At 38.1% G+C, this 22,801-nt stretch overlaps 1 protein-coding gene across 12 annotated transcripts in view; it reads right to left on the bottom strand.

Moving 5' to 3' along the window:
- FOXP1 (forkhead box P1) overlaps positions 1-22,801 on the bottom strand; it is a 689,298-nt gene that overhangs the window by 89,969 nt on the left and 576,528 nt on the right. For 10 of the 12 annotated variants that reach the window (XM_069084105.1, XM_069084102.1, XM_069084099.1 and 7 more), the window contains 4 exons: positions 20,358-20,495; positions 18,769-18,858; positions 13,128-13,290; positions 7,127-7,337 (listed from right to left, as the gene is read on the bottom strand). In XM_069084105.1, coding sequence (XP_068940206.1) covers positions 7,127-7,337; positions 13,128-13,290; positions 18,769-18,858; positions 20,358-20,495 — 602 coding nt within the window. The remainder of the gene's footprint in view (positions 1-7,126; positions 7,338-13,127; positions 13,291-18,768; positions 18,859-20,357; positions 20,496-22,801) is intronic. The other 2 variants (XM_069084104.1, XM_069084103.1) reach the window with 1 other exon arrangement.

Genomic DNA, 22,801 nt, shown 5'->3' with positions numbered 1-22,801 from the left:
AGATATCATCTATCATTCTTTATCTATCCATCCATTCATCAAACTATATATCCATCCACCCATCCGAACAGCTATATCTCCCCCTATACCTTTGATTTCATTGATATAGGGAACTCCCATTGGAGAAATTTCCTTTATCAATGCAGTTCTGTAGGTGTTCTCTTATTTATCAGCTCAGGGAAGCTGTCCAAAGTCAGAGTGATTTGGCCAGAGTCAAACAGGCATGATGTGTTAGAGGCAGGATCTGAAATCAGGTCCTGGGTTCCTGGCTCTAAGATAACTAGCTTTTTATTCACCAAACTAAGCAATTTCTCTTAACCTTCTAGAACAGCCATGTGAATGTACAGTTTTATGACAAATGGTGTTATTACATCAACTCAAATCTCATCCCAAACAAGATATCCCAAACAACGTACATGGTCAAAATGGGAGTGAAAATTCCGCCAGCAGGGGCGGCCAGGTAGCATAGCGAGTAAGAGCACCGGCTCCAGTGTTGAGAAGACCTGGAGATCGAATCCTGGGCTCAGACACTTAGCACCCACCCAGAAACACCTGGCCGTGTAACCTTGAGCAAGTTACTTAACCCCAATTGCTTAGGGGCGGCCAGGTGGCTCAGCGAGTAAGAGCACCGGCTCCAGTGTTGGGATGACCTGGATCAAATCCGGGCTCAGATACTCAGCACCACACCCAGAAATAATAACTGGCCGTGTAACCTTGAGCAAGTTACTTAACCCCGATTGCTTTAAAAAAAAAAAAAAAGAAAATTCCACCAGCTATATGACTGGCAAAGTTCACTAGTCCTATTCCTAGAACTTTAAAAAAGCTTCCGGAGGGAGTAAGAAATCCAATATCACTCAAAAGTAGCAAATTTCTGATGTTCTGAAGCTTTCTGATGTTTGTCAGATTCTTCAGGTCTAACAAGTTATAATCATTCAAAGACCTTTAAATACATTTTCATATATATGCAGATATGGGTATATATACACATATAAATATGTCTGTATGTATGTGTGTGTAAAATCTCAGCATAATATCAATGGTGAAATAAGAGAAATAATTTTAAGTGATTACATGAAGGAAAACCTACATAGGATCATAGATCAAGAAGTGGAAAGGAACTTAAAGGCTATCTCGCTCAGCCTTTTAATTTTATAGATAAGGAACCTGAGACACAGAGAGATTAAGTATTTTTCCCAAGGCTGAACAGAAGTAAATGTTAAAGATGAGAAATGAACTCAGGTCCAACGACTCCAAAATCAGCCAACTTCCTACTATTCTAGAGAGACATCCAAAATGTTCTAAAGGAGACAGAATGGTCAGTGTATCTAATCAGTTTGAGCAACTCAATGTTGTCCATTAGGAACATCTGCAACCATATGGGATTTGAGGGAAATATGAGTCACTTCAAATAAAGCTATGTGAAGCACGTGAAATCATCACCTATGGGAGGCTTAGTCCCTGTAACTATCATGGTATGTGTGCCATGTTCACATGCTGTGGCTCTCTACCCCTATTCCTACCTTTGCCCCTTTCTGATTAGGAATCAGAAAATTGGAATGGGTATTATATATACATTTTGTTGTTGTCTGTCCCTTGTTCTCAAAGAACATCAGGAAGATGATACCATGACTTGCAAGTGAATTGGATTTAAGTGAGGGGGGTCTGTGCAAGATCACCAGCCTCACTTTTGTCTCTGGTACCATTTGGGTTCAGTGGCAAGATAAAGATCAGAACAACTGAAGATGACCCCTACATTTTAAAAAAGCCCTTGATAAGAGCTGAAATAAGTATTACCAGTCAAGATGAGAGTTCAGGATGAAGGGAGACAGCTATCTTAGCTAGCTGTCCACTCTCTGCCCACCTCTTACCCCACACCCTGCTGCAAACAAGTATTGGATGTTAAATTCCTAATGTAAACCCTACCAAACACTGACAGGATTTTACACATCGGGATAGAATTTATTCAAGTGGTAAATATCACAACCATATTCAAAAATGACTTGGATTTTGCAAATGGCCAGCCCAGTAAACAGAAACTGCATTCTTATGTAGTCAAATGTATGTCTGGAGGCAACAAACAGAGAATGTGCATTAAATGAAAGAGCCATGAAGCCCGCTGACCAAGCAAAGGGATTGAGAGGTTATTGTCGAAGAATCCTTGAAGTCAGCAGCCAAGTGGAAAACTGAAGCAAAGCAGGCTTACAGCATAGTGGGATACAGCCCAGGGGGCTAGGATACAAAGCAAAGGAGTCATATTGTTCGTGGGGAGAAGGCAGGTTAGACCTCATCTAGCAAAGTGCTTCCTTTGGGTCACCCATTCCTGAGAAGGCAATACTATCCTGGGAAAGAAAGTGCCACACAGGGAAATCACTGGCATTGCAGGCCGTAAAAGACATTTTTTTTTTTCATCAAAAGCTTAAAGAAAGTGGGACTATTTTCTAGTGTAAGGTAACTAACTAAAAAATGTTCACAATTACAAAATGGCTGGAACTACTAGTCGTAAAGAGTTGTACAATAATCACCTAAAATAAAGACTATTTAATGTTTTAAATAAAGAAATAGGTTACTAAGCAAGACAGGAGTCCAATGAAAAGAAACAGCTTTATTTTTATAGGTTTCTTTTTTTCTCCCATTCAATTATTTCACTGTGTGTGTATATGTGTGCATGTGTGTTTGTGTGCACGTGTGTGTGTGCATGCATGCACTATAGGCTGATTTTTAAAATGTAAATGATTTAGATACTGTGAATTATTTCTATTTTTGAAGGACCTAATGAATAGGTACATAATAAATTATCTAAGTTATATTTTCAATTTCAATGGAAGAAACTTTTGTACTTTTCATATAAAGATAAGTTGAGTGACTGGTTTGAGTTATCATGAGCTAGTTTCCAAATTAAATTTTAAATTCTATTGTTTAAACTTATAGGCAGTGGTTTTTTGGGGCGAGGGTTGCTTTTTTTTGGGGGGGGTATAATACAATGTCACACTTGAAATTTTCAGGAAGAGATTGCTATTTGTAATTACATACCAACTTTTATACAAGAAAATCAAAAGCACCAGGTCAAACTTAGCATTTTAATGACATTCCCTTTGTAGTATGTTGACTTTATTTATGTAAATTTCTGAATTTGGAATTTCCAAAATCTGATTACCAAGCAAATTTTAAAGGTGATGCTTTATGTCCAAAAGTATCAAGGTAAATATGTCAATCACTGTGAGTCATCTATCCTACAGAATAAAACACTGGCAAGAAAAAGAGGAGATGGTAGCAAAGGCTCCTTTTGATTCTGTTTCCTGAATATGAAAACTCTTTTTTCAGATACTGACAACTGAAGTACATTTATTGCACTGAATGGATTTATGCCTAATCAGCACAATAAACATTACTGAATTGTCTGAGTAAAATCAGAACATGAAACAGAGTGTTAGTGCTGAATTCTAATGATGCTGAATGCCCGTGATTACACAAGGAGAAGATCTTAACAAGCCTTGATTTGAGCTTTGGCATCTGCCTCACAAATCATATGAAATGTTCCTCCTTTAAAAGTGCTGAATATTGATCAATGTCTCTGCAAGGCACAACAGGGAAGTTGGTCTCTATTGGCAATCTTTACCAAAGTGTGTGTTTTTTTTCTTCTCTACACTCAAGGGTTTACCCTGAATGATTTAATTATAATTTTCCTTGTGTAAGACAAATTAAAGAGGAGAGTAGGAGTGTCACGCCAAAGCAGATTATTTATCTCCTTAACAGATCGCTGTGCACCAAACCCCAGAGCTGCTGCTGCTGCTGCTGCCGCCGCCGCCTTTGCTATCACCACTGCTTACAAAATGCTCAGGAAAGCACAGGACAAAAAAAAAAGTCTTGGGAAAGAGAATTTTCAAAGTTAAATGACAATGTTGGGCACCTGTGGATGGATTATCAGGTACTGCTTCTTAAATGAGACATGTGGACCACTCCATCAGCCACCCCCCAACACTGCCTTGTCCTACTTCTAGGGACCAGTCTATTATGTTAGGAAAATGGGGCGAAAGAGCCCACGGCAAGCTGCTTTCAAGAAGTATGCTAAGTCAAAATCCAATGAGATTCCAAATGATGAAATGGCTTCTACTTAAGAGATGCAGACAAATTAGGGAGCAGGGAAGGGATCTTCAAAGGCAGGGCCAGAGACAATTTGAAGGAAGCAAAGTAACCAGTGAGAAGAGAATGAGTTACTGCTCCTCAGTCCTGAATGAAAAGGAGAGTGCTACATCACCATCAACATCATTTTGAAAACCTTTTGCTGAGTGACAAGACTTTGTTGCTTGGTCTGGATGCTTCCACATACACAGGTGCTGGATAACTAGTCAATAATCAATAGTATTCCCCCCCCCCAATGTCATTTACTAGATGGTGAAGCTGAGATTCACAGACATGAAGTGACTTGCCCAAGGTCACTCTTTGAAGGTCAGAAGTAGGATTTGAACTCAAGTCTTCCTGCTGTCTGGTCTAATTCACTACTTGCTCTGCTCTGCTTTACTCTGTTAACTATCAGAGAGTCTCAGGAATGAATGGAATGAAAATAAAAAGGGTAGATGGAAAAAGACTGAGTGATGACCTGACATATTATTCTATCAAGCCCACGAATCTTGCCCAGCATCTTATAATTTTAAAAATGCTTCCTCTCTCTTCTTAAGGTTTCCCTTTCTTTTCCTTACCAAATTACATTCACTGTAAAACTACACTGCCAAAATGAACACTTTTCAGTAAAATATTCCCTCCCTCCACCCCATATCATTCCTTTGGAATACTGACATATTCAACTTAATTTCTGAGGGTCCAAACTGAAGGTCCAGAATGACACCAACTTTTAGCTCTTGGAATTACTTGGCCTCTGCCTTGGATCCATTTACTCTTAAATGTACCTTGAGACATAAAAAGGGGCTATTCTTTTCCCATTTTCTTCACTGCTAATCTACCACTCTCCTATACCAACTCCAGATATATATCCTTTTAGCGTGAAACTAAATGCAATGCATCTAAACAAGAAGAGGCTTGTGTGTCATAGGAAATGTAGGCAGGCACCACAAGGGCCGACGGGCCTGCAACAAAACCCTTAAGTGCATCAGTGGGCATTCTTTGCCGTACAGCCCCCTGCTCTACTTATGGAGAAAGATGTAATTCAATCACTCTGTACTAAGTGGATGGTATAAGCCTTAGTACATTAAAGAAAAGAAAGGCAAGGCGAAATCTAGAACCTTTTTGCCATCTGAAGTTGTCCTTTCCAAAAATATTACAAAAGGCAACATAAACAGATACAGGAAGGAAGAGCCAAGCTTGACTTCTGGACATAAAAATATGTCTACCTTCTCTTGACATCAACAGACGCTTGAATTCACTCAATGATTCCCATTTGCCATTTGCTTTATCCTGTTCTATACACCAAACCATTCTCAAGCTAATAAGCTTAGCAACTATTTAAATCACATGCTTCTCCTATTATTGTACCAATTTTAAAATCATTTAATAAAAGTGTGTCAGTTTTCTAAAGAAAATATTTATATCGCATATCACAAACTTGTTACCAAGGGTACTGATTTATAATATGTCTTACATAATGCAATAGATAAAATGTTTTACTCTTAAGAATGGTTTGAATAAAATGATCTCCCCACTCCCCCCCAAAAAAGAAACCTGTAAACTTCAATAAGTTTTGTTTCTTGATAAAACAATAAAACTTTAAAAGGAATAATTAATAATTTTTAAAAGATCACTAACATGTTTATAGAAGGAATAGCAGCAATAAAAAGGTAACACCGTCCAATTTCACAAACATTTAAATTCTAGAAGCATTTACTAAGCTCCTACTATGTGCCAGTCACTCAGCTAGATGCTAGGGATACAAAAACAAAGATGGGGGGAAAAATCCCTGTCCTCAAGGAGTTTACATTCTATTCAGACACCATATTGAAAAACTTTTAGGACACAAATATGAAACTAGTGTAAAACATGCAAGTATAAGGATCTGAGAAGAAAATCATTTCTATGGATAAACTACATTGTACTGGGAGCTCAAGACACTTTTGTTGATTGATTACAGGTATATTATGCATTTGAATGGCATGGTTTATAAAAAGGGACATACAGCAGGTGCTTAATAAATGCCTGTTGCATGAGTATTACTGCATATATAAGTGCACACCTTTCATTTGAAGGACCCTTGTCAAATTTAATTAAAAAAAATTTTTTTGGGGGGTGTAATTAGGTGTCTTGAATTTCAAACACTCTTGGAATGTTCACCTGATTTGGTCGATTTTTTTCTCCCAATTTTGTATTCCCCTACTTAATTGTAAACAGGGATTTTAAGGCAGGGGTTGTTTGTAATGTCTTCCTCCTCTTTTCTAGTACAGCACACCTTATGTGGGATAGGGCCTCAAACCAAAGTCTGGCTTATAAACTGAAAGCACTGTTTTTAAGTATAAAATTTCAACAACAACAAAAAATGGTAGCTATGAAACATTTCAATCTAATTTAAAATATTGAATGATATTTGATGGCATTTCAAATGATACATTTATATATAATGAACAGAAACCAAAATTAATAAAATTGTTATCAATTTTTCTTTTTTAGCTTCTTTGAAACTTTGGAGTAGTAGCTCCACTGCACCAACTTGATACCTAAGGTTTCATATCATGAGAGATGACAACACAAGGTCCTAATCCCCAGAAGGACCACACATGACATTTGCAGCCCAGGCTGAAGGTATTCATTTATTCCCCTTCATAAGAAAGCAGAGGAAAGAACCATAAAGTGTCCTGCTGTAGTCACTGGTAGAAAGACCGGGCTCTGAACAAGATGAAGGTAATGAGGAAATAAGCATCTTGTGGCCCCTTGCAATGACCTCTGGGATATGTCTACATTAGCACTAATTCCATGTTGAAAAAGTGAAAATAATTGGATGCTTCACACTACAGCCTATATTGAATAAATTCTTAAGTCATTACATGGACATTTGAGTCACATGAGTCCAATTAGACAAAGGGGAAATATAAAGAGGTATCTGAAATCCCCCGCCCCACTCCCCTGACTTTTAAGGGCCGCTCACTGCATCTATGACCAACTCCAGCCAAGCCTTGGCTCCTACCTTTCTCTTTTCGGAGTATGGACTGGCGCTAGCTGTCCGTTGGTGGAGGCGTGGGGGTTCATTATTAAGGAGGTCTTGGAAGGTGCAGAGGATGGGGTAACGCATGTGGAAGACAGATCCAAGCTGCTATGGTTGTTGCTTGGGGTTTCTTCCGCTGGATGCGAGCTTGTCACTTCTTTCCAGAGCTGCTGCAGTTCGGCTGGAATCATGCCTGAAACAAACAAATTGGATAATTAAATCAATTAACAGCTAATTCCGTCCTCTTCAAACAGTAATTAAATCAAAGAGTCAGTAAACAAAGCCCAGTGTTAGGGTTTTTTTTTTTTTTAGTGTGTGTGTGTGTGTGTGTTAAAGGCTTCATAGTTTTCCGTTAAAAGCCTCTAACATGGGATTCTTGTTGAACTGTAGCTAGAAAGGCAATTTTAAAATGGGGTCCTTAAAGCATGTTGGGCCAGAGAAGGGACTGCAGAAGGCTGGGACAGTCCCCGCTCACTGACCAGATGAGCAAACTGAAGCCCAGCCAAATGAAGGACTTGTGTGAATGAGATCCCTCATCAGGGCAGAATGGGGATAGGAAATCCACTACTTGGGGCCTAGTGCTTTTCCAATCAGTGTGGCTAAGATTTTCTTCTGATGCTTGGCCTGGATGTCTTCTAAGATTCTTTTTAGTTTTAAATCTACGACCCTATGAGACTCCAAATTTTTTTTTCACGAATTTTGCTAAAGTGAATAATTGGTATCTTATTTTAAGACACAAGGAAGGACTTGAAATAAAATTATTCAACTATGGTATTATGACAACATGAACCACAACATGACTAATTTTTTGTGCTTGAGCCTTAAATGATGACAAATAGCTTTGTTATTAAATATAGTTTTTATTAATCACTTTTAGACATAAATTATGAATTCATATTGTCTTCCTGAAATGCTTTTCAAATTTTAACAGTCAAATTGATTATACTATGATTATTTCATTAACACACCTATCTTCCTCATTAATTTTGGTTTCTAGGACTGCTCACTTAATTGATGGATGTGTCTACTGAAAAACTGTATAACTTTTTATACAAGTAACACTATTATTACTGTCATTTCTTAGATCAATGCTAATGAGCCATTCAAGAGTAAAATGAAAACATTAAATAAGCTCTGGGTAATAAAAAAAATGTTGTTTTCTAAAGGGGTCAAAGTGGACAGAGGTTTTAAGACACATATGTCATGTGTAAACTTGAATTTCCCAGCGAGAAGTAGAGACATTATCCATATGTCATGCTCACCATTTTGGGTGACCTAACCTTTAATCAGATGACATTTCTCTACTGAACCAAATTCCCAAATCCCACATAAATAAGACACATTTCATGTTAGGAAGCATACAGGAGAAAAATATTTACAAGGGCAACCGCAGAATGACAATGCCCCTTGAAAGGATACCTAAAAATGGAACTCCTGCATGTTTCAAGGCAGGCCTGTGGCAGAACCCCATTTCCAGGTGTCTTGGATCACTTCATTGTTTCAATCAATTGTAACACAGCCATCCTAGGAAATCTGCCATTTTCTGAATCTATAAAAGCAGTTGAAACTGGCATGTATCTTAACCAACCTAAGGTATTGAATTAAAGGAGAAGGCTGTATGCATTATATTCATTTGAAACACATAATAAAAAATGCCAAGGTCTAAATTTAATTTATTTTTGTCATTTAGAATACAATAGATAGATAATCATCTCAACGTGATCAGCCAAACATCTTTACTTTGCTAAACTGTTAAAGATTTTAATTATGCTAGCTTTGGAGAGCACGGGTCTAATGAGGCGATAGACTCCAGAGAATCTAAGTGGTTAAGAACTGTGAAATGAGTCTGATAGGATTTTTTTATATTCACCGTGGATCGTTTGCATATCAAAGAGGAGTAAATTATTGCACAGCAGACCAATAACCTTCCCCGCCTTTCTGAGAGTGGCATTAACAAAAACAGTTGGTATCTGGTAACTATTCTCCACAAAAATGCGAAAATGCTTAAGTGTTTGCAATTAATATATATTAAAAAGGAAGCTTCAATTTATACATTAAGTGATCAGATATTCCTCGAACATATCTACCCTTTTAAAGCGAAGTCATCTTTCTTTCATAAAAATCAAATGCCAATTATATTTTGATGGATTTTGTCCCAAATGAGCATTTAGTTATTAGACATATTCAATTATTACTTGTCCCCTGAAATTAAACCTCCGAGGCAAATTAAACAAAGAGAAAGGTCACTACCCAATCCTATGTTCTGTTTTGCTGCATCTGGGCTATTATTTTCAAACACCTTGCAAAGTGACAGTGCAGGATGCAGGGATGTATTTTTAGCGAACATGCTTGACAGCACTGTCTGCACACTAACAATTACCTGTGAATACCGCTGACCCTTACTCCACTGTTTACTCAATTGAAACAATAGTGAGTAGACCCTTCTGTTGATGATCTGGTATTAATATGAAACTACACAAGTCAACACCTCTTTTATTGTTTAGGAATAAACACATATAAAAAGATGAAGTTGCCCATTTTTCAAATGATAAACTCTTTGATTTGAGGTCATTGTATTTCATGTGGGGAAAATCCTATTCACTGTTATCTGTATCTTTTTCCTTCTGAGCAGAGGCAAGGCTTGTAAAAGTCTCCTGCCACGCCCTCCATATTTACCCAGCAAATGAAGACTAAAACACATTGTATCACTATCGGCTTTAGACCTAAGATCATAAGCTCCATCTCTCCCTGTGCGACCTATTGCAACATCACTCAGGTTCACCTCTCAATGATGTGTGTGTGTGTGTGTGTGTGTGTGTGTGTGTGTGTGTCCTTCAACTGAGGAACTAGGAAAAGTTAAATTAAAGAAATAGCGTCAATACTTTTTCCTGGTCAAATTTCAAAAATAACAGTTACTTTAATTATAGTATCCTATAAAGGAAGAAACTGATGTCATAATTTAACGGGTGACATCAGACATGCTTGGGGTGGTCAAATCAGTGATCTCCACGGCTGCTATAGTTAGAAAATAACATTAAGCTGCTGGTTCAATGAATACATCAAAAGATGCTCATTTGACAGTCAAGATATCCTGATAGCACTAAGACAGTTGAAAGGAAAGCCAGTCAGTCATCAGGCTAAATGGATATCAAATTTCCAGAAACTAAGCATTTCCTCCAAAATGATGTAGGAGAAGAATAGTACCAAGTTAAAGAAACCCATTAACAGGTACACAATAAAGTGTATAATTTGCCTATCTCCAATTCACATTTTAAAAATGAGAAGGTCAGAATTTTACTGAATTTACAGTTGGGATTAAAAAAAATAGCCCTGTCCTTTAGGAATCAGAGTAACTACAATGCAAAACAACAGTGATGTGCTAATTATTTCAGGTCGAGGGGAGGTACAAATATAACCTTAAAAGAAAACCTGTCCATTCTGCAACAGAGAGTGCCATCATTCATCTCTTAGAGCCATTTACTATAAAATGTCTTCAAAGATTACATAGCCCACACTCTGTCATTTTTGAGATCCCCTTAACTCCCCTTTAACATATTGGGGGTACACAGAAAACTGGTAATCCTAAAATAAAAACATCTTGGTTTTGTTATGAACTATCTATCACCAATGATTTTAATACATGGTCTTGGCTCCTTATTACCTCCTTTTTTTTTTTCTCCAGGACAACTTGTCCCCTTCATTATAAAAGAAAATGCAGGCACAGGTTTAAAAAATGTATGTTGTGGGGACAGTTGACAGATTACTGTTCATGGAACTCAATTTCACAACCCCAGGTATCACGGGCTCAAAGACAAACAGAGTTGATCAACCTTTTTTTGTCCTTGTACATCCATACCCAGGTGACCATGTTCAAGCAAGCAGAAAGTTGATTTAAACCTCGTAATGACATCAGTTTTAAGCCATCATCTCTCTGATAAAAAAAAAAAATCATATTGTCGTCCAACAGGCCTGAATTCTCAAGGCACTTCGAGAAAAGGGGTAGGAGGTGGGGTCCAAATGAAAAAGAACCCCTACTTTCACAAGGCTTGTCAAGCATTCTCAGTTCACTTCACTGCCAAGGGCGTGACCCCCGAAGCACCTCTGTTTATGTTTATGTGATCCTGGGCACACTCAGAGGCACCCCTTAGGTTTTAAATACGCTTTTTCCTCCTGTTGTAGGGGCTAATAGTTCTCCCAGACTGCTAAGCATATCAATCAATGCCATGACTGCTGAATTACCTACTGGTGTCTCTGATGTGTTACCGCACAGATTACACTTCATGCATCACCACATTCATTTCTTTCACATTACACGAGCGTGTCTTGTCACTGCCCAATTGCCCTCTTTTGGACAGCTTAACTGATGTACTCTAACAATGAACCTTAGTGAGCAAACTTAATAGTGGAGAAGCTGTGGGAAAAAATGAGAAAGGGTGAAGCTTGAGTCCAGTGGGTGTGTAAGAACAGCCTGTGATGTTTCCAACAATAAACCTGAAGGTGTAATTAAAGCACGTTTTAACATTTTGCCAGCCCAAGGCGCATTAGCCTATGTGCCCTTTCATTTCCTTTTGTATTGCTCAGTTACCAAATCTTCTATTTTGACAGCTATGTAGGGGGCGCTGATTAAACAGCAAGGATTTGAACCATCGAAGCATAAATAAGGTGTGAGGGGTTTGAGAAAGAAGAGGAAAAAAATGGAGAAAAGGCTAGGATTTCAAAGTTGGAAAAGAGATAGATTGAAAAAGGGTGTGGTCAAAGGCAGTCAGAGAAGCTTCTAACACCAGAACCCCTCCCTGGGTCCACTGGAGAGGAAACTTTCTTAATCTCTCACCCATTCTCAAAGCGGCATGCACACTGAAATTTTCCTATTTTCTGGTAACCCTTTTCAGAAGGAACAGAATTTGGTACTATTCACAAATGTCTTTAACATAACAATCTGTAAGACAATGTATAAACAAACATAAACAGGAGTGTGAACTGGCTTGAATCATCAAGGAAAAAAAAACTTTAATTTGCTTTGACTGAGATCCAATCCAATCCAAAAATATGATGTACTTAGTATGCACCAGCCCTGTCTTCAAGGAGCTTACAATCTAATAGTAGGGGGAGACAACACACAAAAGGAGACAGATGGGGAGAGTCTTTTTACAAACACAGGCTGATATGACACTTCCAAAAATGAGCTTTTTTGAGCTTTGAATAATCTATGCACTTAGAACAGCTCAAGCCAACATGTCTCCCTAACAGGTGCTACATTTCCCATCAAACGGCATGTCCAAAGGCTTTAGAATAAAACGTTAGACCAGTAGGGGTTCTCAAAAGTAATTCATCAAATTCCATAAAACTTTGGTGTCCTTGATTGAATCCTAACATTTCATAAAGTTAAGTCTAAGGATTGTAACTATTGTGAGAAGTGTGTGGTCTTCAAAGTCATGGTTTGGGATTTAAACTATTGTAAAAACAAGCTTCCGTTAGAGTTTCTCAGTCATGAAAAAAACCTAACTTCTGGTTTTTAGACAACAGTGGGGTGTGTATGTGTGTGCTCGCACTGGGGGGGGCTTTGTATGAGTCTTGAACGCTACATATTTTTTATAAAATAAAACAGAGGATGGAATTTGAACAAATTATAAAATAAAGAATGACTTAAAAATTAATATCGAAACCACAAAAGAAAAATAAGTTTTGCCAAACTTTGGGAAATGGCTAAAATGTTTCATTTAAAAAGTGCCTTTCTATCGGTTAAACACACAGTAAATCCTGTGCAGTATAAAACTCTAAGACAATGAGCTGACTTTCCAAGCCTGAGTTTGTTGCCGGAAGTCTGCATTCTCTACCATGACCCCACTCTCCAACTTTACCACACAGAGGGAGTTCACCTTTCTTTATATATGAATGTCTTAGAGGCATGACCAGGTTCTTGAGTGATAAATTAATTCATATTCATTCATAAGGTAGATACCCTTCTTCACCATTCAACACATACCTTGAGCAATAGGTTGGAGGGGAAGGCCAGGCTGTCCAGGCTGAATGGTCAGCAGGCCCTGACGTTGCAAAGACAGGAGGTGTTGCTGCTGTAACTGCTGCATCTGTAAGAGCTGTTGTTGAAAGGCCAACTGCTGGGTAGCTGCCACCTGCTGTTGCTGTGGCTGCAAGAAACCAAAAATGGGGGTGGGGTGGAATTAGGTAGATCCTTCCAAAGGACAGTCAGAAGCATCAAGTTTTCAGACTTCTCAACATCATCAAATACTATGATATACAGGACTTGGTGCCACATCCTCTAGGGAAAGCCCACAGACTAGGTCACCCATTAAAGGAGCCTGATTAGGTTAATTTATTGCCTGTGCTATATATTAGCCCTGACTTGACAATCCATCATTCGTCCACCAGGGCTACCTTTTCCAACTTCTTGAAAAGTTAGATCTTCTATTTAAGACTTCAACTCCTAAGACCTGGAACATTTTAATTGTTCTCATTATCAATAAGACTGAGTTAACTCTCCTCCAGAGGGATTTGAACCCTGAACCTTTGAGGTGTAAAGGAACATGCTGCTCTTCTCCCTCCTTCTCCAGTAGAAGCTTTTAACTACTCTGTTTATCACTTTTGACATAAATAAATGAGAAAAAATCAGACCTTTGAAGAAGAAAAACTTCATCTAATATTGTTAATTAGCCATGACAAACGATGAAATAACATTGTAAATCTTTCATAGAAACAGCCACTAGATTTTAATTACACACATTCATAATTTAGCAAACAACATCTTACTTGAATGTGAGTATGATATGTACAGTGCTCTCATCTTCATATACCCCGATTTCTGTTTAGTTAAGAAGGCCCCTAGGTTTCTTGCTCATTGTGGATTTTTTTTTCTTCTTTGTTCTCTAAAAACCACATGGAAGGCTTTACATTATGATAAATATCTTTTTGCTTATTGTACTAATGACGGAAAACTTTTGTTGTGTAAAACATCAATACACCATGCCAGTGTTTAGGAGCTTCTTGTGCTAGCCAAAAAAAAAAAATTAATGTAGATTTCCTTAGTAATTATCTGAGTGATAGAAAGATAATACAGTGCAGGAGTACAATAAATAGAAGGAAATTATCTAATATCCCTAATCTGCTAGGAATCATACTAAGGTGGAGGTCTTATCCACATTATGGCTAACAATTACGGAAAGAAAATTAACCCTTCACAAACTGCAGCCAAAACAGACAGGTAAAGAAAGAGATACATTTAACTCCCCTAATATTATTATTTCAAAATATCATAGAGATCCTATTTTATATGTGTTCCTGAAAGACTTTAAGGCACTAGCAACCCTTTCAGTTCTTATATGACCTTGCTTAATAATTATACCTTGGAGAATAATTATATCCCACTTGACTTAACTTTTTTCTGGTCTTATCTGGCATATACATAAAATAGAATATATGTTTTAAACCCTTCTGACTGAACGTTCAAAGAAAGAAGAAAATGTTGTTTTCCTTTTAATCCCCAAGTAGTTTATTTTACAGTAAAAAGCCATCATTCTCATATTAGCAACCAATTTCAGACTTACTACCATGCCACTGGGAAAGTTAATTGAGTTTCACTCCAAAAAACAAAATCTATAGCACTGACAACAAAAATTTAAATAAATTTAAATGAAAAGCCAGTGTTTTCATTTTAGGAACAGCATGCATAAAATGATCCAATTGTTTTCACTCTTTCCCAAGTTATCATATTAATGTAAAACCCAATGATAGTTATATTCATGTCAAAAATATTTTTTCACTTCTTCAACAGATATTAATTCCCAACATTCCCCTACCTCCTCCTGCTCCCCCCTCCCCAGTCAAAAACATGAAAAAAAAATTGGATTCAATTTTCTCTAGATTGAACATAATCTTTTGGGAGTCCCCACCCTTTTATAAATTAAATGCCTAAAAATTATTTATTTATCTAAAATGACTGATGGCCTCTCTGTTGTCTCCACAAGTTATCCCTAGGAAAAGCTCATGAAAGCTCTCTACATCTGAAAAGCCAGGATATAAAAGTATACAAGGCCCATTGTCCAAGAAAGAATTTAAAAGCAACACACGTTGCCAAACTGTGCTCCCCACCCAGTTACCAAACACAGGATACGAGCAAGTTTGTTTACTTCTCACAATTGAATGCATACAAAAAAGGTCTCAGTGCAGTCCTGTTGTCAGGTCAGTAGTCAGTGTTAAAATGCTGAAATATCCTGATAAAACTTGCATTTTTGATCCCCTCCCTAAAGCTTCTGTCAAAGGTCTGTTTTCTTTTCTTAGGTTACTCCCTACTGCCTAACATAAACTGTCATAACTGCTCGAGGACAAACGGCCTTTTGCAAACAATCAACTCAGCCTAGGCTCAAGTACAGAAAATAGGATTCTTCTTCTCCCTTGATTTACAATTAATTCTGCCTATTTTCCACATCAATTCTGTCAAATATTAATGAGCACTTACTCCAGCAGCTACAATGGGATGGGTTCCCCTCCCCCTCCCCACCTCCCTAGAATATCCACTGAGTTAAGGCTTGGGTCCTAAACTTAGGATCTGGCCTGGAAAGACATCACTACAACTTTTGGAGAAATGAGAGTAAAAGGTATATTGTTCTGCTAAAGATTAGGTCTCTTACTGTAGAAATGTGTAAAAGAAAAAAAAAAACAAGGGAAGGGGTGGAAGCCGAAGGTACAAAATTATGAGCCACTAATGATCAGGGGATTCAGTAAATTAATACACTTGTTCCATCTGTCGACGTCCAAGTTCAAACCTTGTTAAAATCATAACCACCAGTCCACATCATGAAATTCCAACCATGTGACTCCATTGTCATTTTTAGCACAAAAGGATCACCAACTGCATAATAATTTCAAGAGAATGCCCTCAACTCAGGAAAATAAGGATCATCCTAACTGAAAGACATGTGGGATGAGAAACCCTATTGCAACAGGCCTTTGCCAAATCCATCCGCACAGTAAACATATAGTCGATTCAAGGAAGGTTTGTTCCATGTGCTCTCATACCTAATCAGAGAAAACACCCAACTCCAAACCATTCTTTATTTTAAACTTTGCATGCAAACAGTATGGTCAAGTAAGAGCATGCTAAGACGAATATGTTGAGAGACACTGAAATGTCATCACATTGTCTCACTTTGCCTTCTCTTTCAACCCAAATTATGGTGTAATTTTTTCCCCCCAGAACTCAGAGCCCTCATCTTTGTCTGGGGATGGTCTCCTTTCTGACAACAGCAATTTGGTAGAGTTAACTTTTATCATTCATTCTGCAGTGTAACTTTCCCCTTCAACTTTCTTTATCTGCCCTCGGAGCCCATGTGAACTTTCATGTTCTCCCAGCATGCAGGCATGCATTCCCAACTATGTCTAATAGACCAAATAAGAGGTTAATAAGAAGTGGCAACAGAAAGAAAAAATCCAATCGCTGGTAACTGATAAGAATGACAGTGGCAGCCCTTTATTGTTTGTCTTCAAATATCGAGTTAAAGATCTTTAAAAAACTAAATTTTGACGCCTTTGAAAAGCAAGAAGCACAAAATAACAACAGGGGGTTATTGCCTGCCAGCCACAGGGGAGAAGCTCCGGAATTCTTCTTCTCCCTTTTGAAGGCTGTTAGAAATCGGATTCAAAAAAGCAACAGCAGAAGGAGAAAGCCTCTTGAGGCTGTAGCCATTTCCTGTGATCATGCATAATGTGCTTCAAAAGTGAGTTTTTACCAATTCTGTTGATCAATTGCACCTCCTTCATATTCCCTCTTTTTTTCTGCTGTGTTTACATCTGATGTGACTCAATGACAAGCACTGTCTGAGACTGTGAAACAGGCCTGTCATGTTGATTTATGGGCGCATCAAACCACGACTTGTCCAAACTGAAGCTCGCAGTTCATTAATTAGAGAGTTGTGACTTTGAAGTCAGCTTTCAGACTGTGGTTTTTAACATTTGGCTTAATTTATATGCTCTTGAATGTGGATCTCTAAGGAAAAAACTGAAATTCCCTTCTTGTCTTTGAACTTCTTTTGACCGCACAATAATCATTTCTTTGTCCAGAGTGATGCCTGCATCCCAGAGTCATTAACGCGCATTGAACTGCCACTGATGAGTAAGCCCTACTGAATTAGAAAAACAGCCAGCAAAACAAAGCTGAGAGCATTCTGCACAGTGATATCTCACAATTACATGCCTTCCCTCCCTGTGCCATTTCCATTTTAATTACTGTTAGTCCTTTAGATTTACATTTTAGACACTTTTTAATCTGTTCCCTTTTTATTATAGCAGCACCCGTTACCCACTATACTTAAGGTTGTGTCAGCATTTTCATTATAACAGTTCCTCCCCCCATTACTCCCCCCCAAACTCCCTGAAGCCACCACTACCAGCACCACAATCACATTCCCCCACCCCAAAACAAGCTTTGCCTCCAGGGCTTCATAACCAGGTGGCAAAAATGGGATCCCAGATGCAAACTTGGCATGGCACAGGAGATTTACCTAATTTGGTGGGGAGGAGGGACTAAGCAGGAAGAGAGAAGAGTTAGGTCATCCTCAATATGGAAAATTAGTGTAATTCAGCAACTTGCACATGAGGGATCATGACCTCTAAGATGGACAGTAGTACTTTCTCATTATGGGAAGCTGGTCAGTCAACAATGCCCCAATTAGTCAAAATGGTTCAGAGGCACAAAGAAATCATTAAATAGGAATTTACACCAGTAATGAATTACAACTCATATCATCCCCAGAAGAACTGTTCATCAACAAGAAATATCTATTATGATCAAAATATCTTCAAGAGCAGGTAGCAAAAGTAATAATGCTACAAAGATGACTGTAATTCTGTCACTTCAAGCAACATATCAGTGTGCTCAGATTTGCACCAAAGCTGAGAAAGTTGGGTCTCTACTTCAGGGCATCACCATTCATGTGTCAATAAAAAAATATAAAAGTGGCCACAACGCTAAGTATTTTTAACCTAAACTTACTCCTTTTGAGAAGGATAGTGGACTTATGATTTGACTATTTGTTATTTAGAAAGTGCCCATAAAACTAGAAAAGGGAAAAAAAATGTGAGAGTATTATGCTTAGAGGGCTGGAGTATCTGACCATCTTTCTGAACTCTGTGACTGTCAACTCATAATAAAATGGTTCTGAAGGGGAATTATTTTCTTTAATGTACAACATGGAAAAAGTCTAGCTTCCTAATCCCAAACTGTATTAATGGCATTATGTAGTTTCGCCTGCCCCTCCTCCATAAAATCCCTAAACAATCCAACTGGATGGAGAAGACTTAAATATCTCTAAGGAAATCTGGACCCTTAGTTACGCCAGTTTCCAAAAGCAGCACTGAAGATCCTGTTCACAACACTTGTCCCGTACTCACAGAACAAGGCAAACGTGGAGCGGGGCAGTATAATATGTGGCAGAGAGCAAATGGAACACAGAAAAATTAGAGAGAAAACAGGACAATAACTCTGAGGCTGAAAGCTGAGCCCCGATACAGTCAGCTCAGTTGTGCAATCATTTAAAAGATGAATGACAGTTTAATAGCCACTAGACAGTCCTCAGGGATCTGTGGTTTGAAAGTAAAATATGTATTGTCTGTACCTCTTTAGGCTGTTTTCCAGCATGTTGTTGTTGTAAAAGTTGGAGCTGTAACTGTTCCTGTTGTTTTTTGTAAAACTCTTGAAGCTGCTGCTGCAAAGAAAAGCAAAAGATGGTACGTAACCAAGTGGAGGAGCCAATTCCGCGTCCCTTTCGGTGTAATACACAAACTGTGATTTGAAAAATAGCATCCTTTTATCTGTAATGGCCTGACCTTTAGTTTGAAACTCAACAATAAATTCAGTGCACACTGACTATTCTTGGCATTATCGTCTGAAAAGTAATCTCCAAAATGAACTGATGAAAAACATACCATTTTCTACACAAACTAATTAAAATAAGGCAAGGAATGACCTTTGATTGTAACAACAAAGCGAAGATGCCCTTGTTGAGAGAGACTGGTAAATCTCTGTTGTGAAACATATCCATGCTTTCTAAATGAGAGGGTCTGACTGTATTCAGTGTTGGTCAATACAAGCACAGACAGTGTGGGTGCCCCTCTGCCTTTCTGCCTCCCCCTCCCTGCTCATTCTGCTACCACCATCACCACAGTCCTGTTGATGTATGGCTTGTATGGTTTAAACATCCATCGGAAAAGAATGCTGTATGTAAAACAGCCAAATGACAACCTGGAGTAAATTTTAGCATTAGCAAAAGTGAATGAATTCCTGTAAAATAGCACTTTCAAATGTGCTGGAACCATGAGGGTTCACTCATGTGTCAGAAGAGACACGTCTCTCTTTCAGATATTTGAATCTGTTGATAAATGTTGGAAATGTTCAATATGACCATAGCCTTGGGTGTTCTTTTTTTTCCTCCTTACATTCAATTTAGAAGTCTCTCACCTAGAATAAGTTTTAACAGGGTCAAAGCTTTAGAGCCCCAAAGGACCAAGGTCATCATCTGTTCCCCTCCCTCCCATCTATTTCTATTTCACAATGTGGCCCAAGGAAGTGAAATCAACAACAACAATTAGCATTTATATAATATTTAAGAGTTGGTTAAATGCTTCACAAATATCTCACTGATTCTCATAATAAGACAAGTGCTGCTATTGTTATTATTATTGTTCCCATTTTATAGAAAAGTGAGGCTGAAAGGGTTGAAGTGACTTGTCCAGGGCCAAACATCTTAAAGAAACAAATGAAGCAGGTGTCAAATTCTGATCCCTTCTGACTCCAAGTCCAGCGCCCCAAGTCACACAGGTAGGAAGTGACAGGATCACTGATTGAACCCCAGTCCTCTGACCTGAAATCCAGTATTCTTTCCAGTGCTATAGTAAGAGCTTTAAAACTTGAACACCTAAGAAGTCCCTTTAAATATTCCAATTCTCAACTTAATCCTAACTTCTTATCGTGAAACATTGGTGACCTTCGAAACACCGTTATTTATCGAGAGAACTTCATGTTAGGGTAAGGAAATTTCTATAGCTTTTGCTCTCTTCTCTTGAAATTTGAGCAGCCAGACATCTTACCACATGAGGGGAGCGGGTATCACCCGCTAACTAGTGTCTGAGACCAGGGGATGTATCAGTGATTTGTGTGGCAAGGGTTAGTATGGCTGTCTTGCCAGGTGGCAAAGTCAATAGTTACCTGCTGAAGCATGAGTGCCTGCTGTTGCTGAAGCAGGACTTGGAGCTGCTGGGGGGTGAGCACTTGTTGCTGGAGGATCTGCTGCATTTGCTGGGGAGTGATAACTTGAGGTGTCATCATAGCCACTGACACGGGAACCTAGAGTAGCAATAAAGCAGAAACACTGAGTACAAGAGCCATGACTTCCCAATCAGATTTGAAGCGCTCATAATTCTGCCTAGAAATTTACCAACTTTTCCTGCCAAATTAGCTTTTCCAAGGGGAGGCCTGTTTACAAATCCCATTGTGCTATTATTATAAGACTGATAAAGCTCTAGTATCATTCTCTGTTGCAGCAGACGGCCTTGCAAGGAGCAAAAGGGACGAAACCTTAACAATGCTCAGAGTGAAGATAAAAAGCTCTTTATTTGTTACTGGGAAGTATTCCCTTTCTTCTTATGAAATGATCTGTAAAAAGTTAAGTAAAACTTGAGTTTTCCTTTACAGATCACAGCAAGTAGAAAACAAGTCAGGTGTTTGAGATCAATGTGATCTATGGTTTATGAAGACAGTGACTTTAAGAGAAACCAGTAGAAACTCAAGCAAGTGAATCACCTCACCCCTGTACCCATGTGAGTAGCAACACCCTCACTATGATGCTTCTACCACTCCATATTTGCCCAGCATACAGATGCCTTCAATTCTTTCATTTTATGTAAGATACCATTAAAAGCCGCTTTCCATGACATTTCAGTGACAAATAGTTACAGTGATGAACTTGATAGCATTTCATATTTGCAACTGTTAACACGTTTCTGCACGGGCATCTTTGGAAGGAACCTGTACACTGTATCTGAAAGGATGATGTCTTGTTCAGATAAAACACTGACATTAAAATGACAGGCTGTCTTGGCCAAGGTTACACAAATTGTATTCAAGCGGATACCTAATGACAATGCTATGAATTCTGCAAGCTTTCTAGAATGTAATTTAGCTATTCAAAATAATCACTGCACTTGTGTTTAATTTGCAGACTACATGAGAACCATTTTGTCAGTCCCAGTAATGCAAGAAGACAATTTCATGAGAAATTCCAGGAGAAAAAAAAAAAGGAAAAAAGGGAGAGCAAAAATGAAAGAGAAAGAAGCCAATGAAGGTAAAGCCCAAATCTGTACGACTTTAAACAGTGATATTTAAGCATCTTACTTTCCTTTAGTTTCACATCAAACATGTGACAGCAAGAAACTAGAAGCAGTAAAAGATCTACTTTGTTCCAAAGGATCTGCTGTCATCTCCTGTATTATAATAAAAGGTAATAACATGTTTTGCACTTTGCCAGTGCACCACCACCAAAAAAAAAAAATCAGCAGACAATAGCTGATCAGAAGAGAAAAGAATTTTTAAAAATCCTTCAGGAGAGCAATAAGCAATAGGGAGAAGTGCAGTATTAATTTTACGTAACATAATGTCTTAATATGCAGTTTCTCTTGACTTTTTCACATGATTTGTCCTGTCATTTGCAGAGCGAGCTCGCATCCCTAATTTCACAGTCATTATGCACTGATGTCCTGATTTCTCAGCATCACTAATTTTGATGAACTAAAATTGGTTCCTGAAGGTCAGATTCATGTACAGGGAACAGTCACCAATGTTGTTATGTATGTGTTTTGTGTGTGCATGTCTGTGGGTGTTAAATTAAAAAAAATAGCTTCAAAAGAAAAAAAAATAGTTTATATTCTAATGATATTTCATTCAGCCAGTACTGGAAGGTCATCAATGAATTCTTTGTATTGTGGTTGGCTTCTGAGTGTAGATTAAGATACAGTGTAATTTACAGTAGGCATGAATTTTTAGCACTGTTTTACGTTCCCAAGAAAGGAACAGAACAGAGGTATGTATGACTGTGCAGTTCACGTGCTCATACACACTATGTAGGTATGAAGCTGTATACATAGGATGCACAAACTAGTCTTTATGTAAGAAAAAGCTTAACACCCAATATCGATGCCTGCAATAGCTAATTATCACAAAAATCATGATAAATACCCATGAGACTATTCAAAGTTTCCTTTTTAACTGAATTCTCTCAATTAATCCTTAACTGTTTTAATTTGGAAGTTTTAAAATTTCTCATGTGCACATATTTTGAAGAGTAAATGTTCGTCCTGACCCGCTGTTATTATCCCAACACAAGTAGACTTTTCCTTGAAATTTTCATCATTATATTTAACTTTGATTAAGCAAGTAACACAAGAAACATGCCTAAGTATTTTTTTTCTGTGCATTTCTTGGACTATGTACAATATAAATATTCTCGAGCCAGATTTCTGATGGTGATTAACAGGAAAACAGGCAGGAATAGGGTGGTGTAAAAATTAAACTGAGCAGACAAACACTAAAAATGAAAGAATATGATAGCACACCCTCACTCAGAAACACCTTCCTACCAAGAATTACATTGTTTT

The sequence above is a fragment of the Petaurus breviceps genome, unplaced genomic scaffold, assembly GCF_028583685.1.
Source record: "Petaurus breviceps papuanus isolate PSGF00001 unplaced genomic scaffold, PetGlider_PUasm1.0 174, whole genome shotgun sequence".
Classification (NCBI taxonomy): domain Eukaryota; kingdom Metazoa; phylum Chordata; class Mammalia; order Diprotodontia; family Petauridae; genus Petaurus; species Petaurus breviceps.
This window is presented reverse-complemented; position numbering and strand designations above follow the sequence as displayed.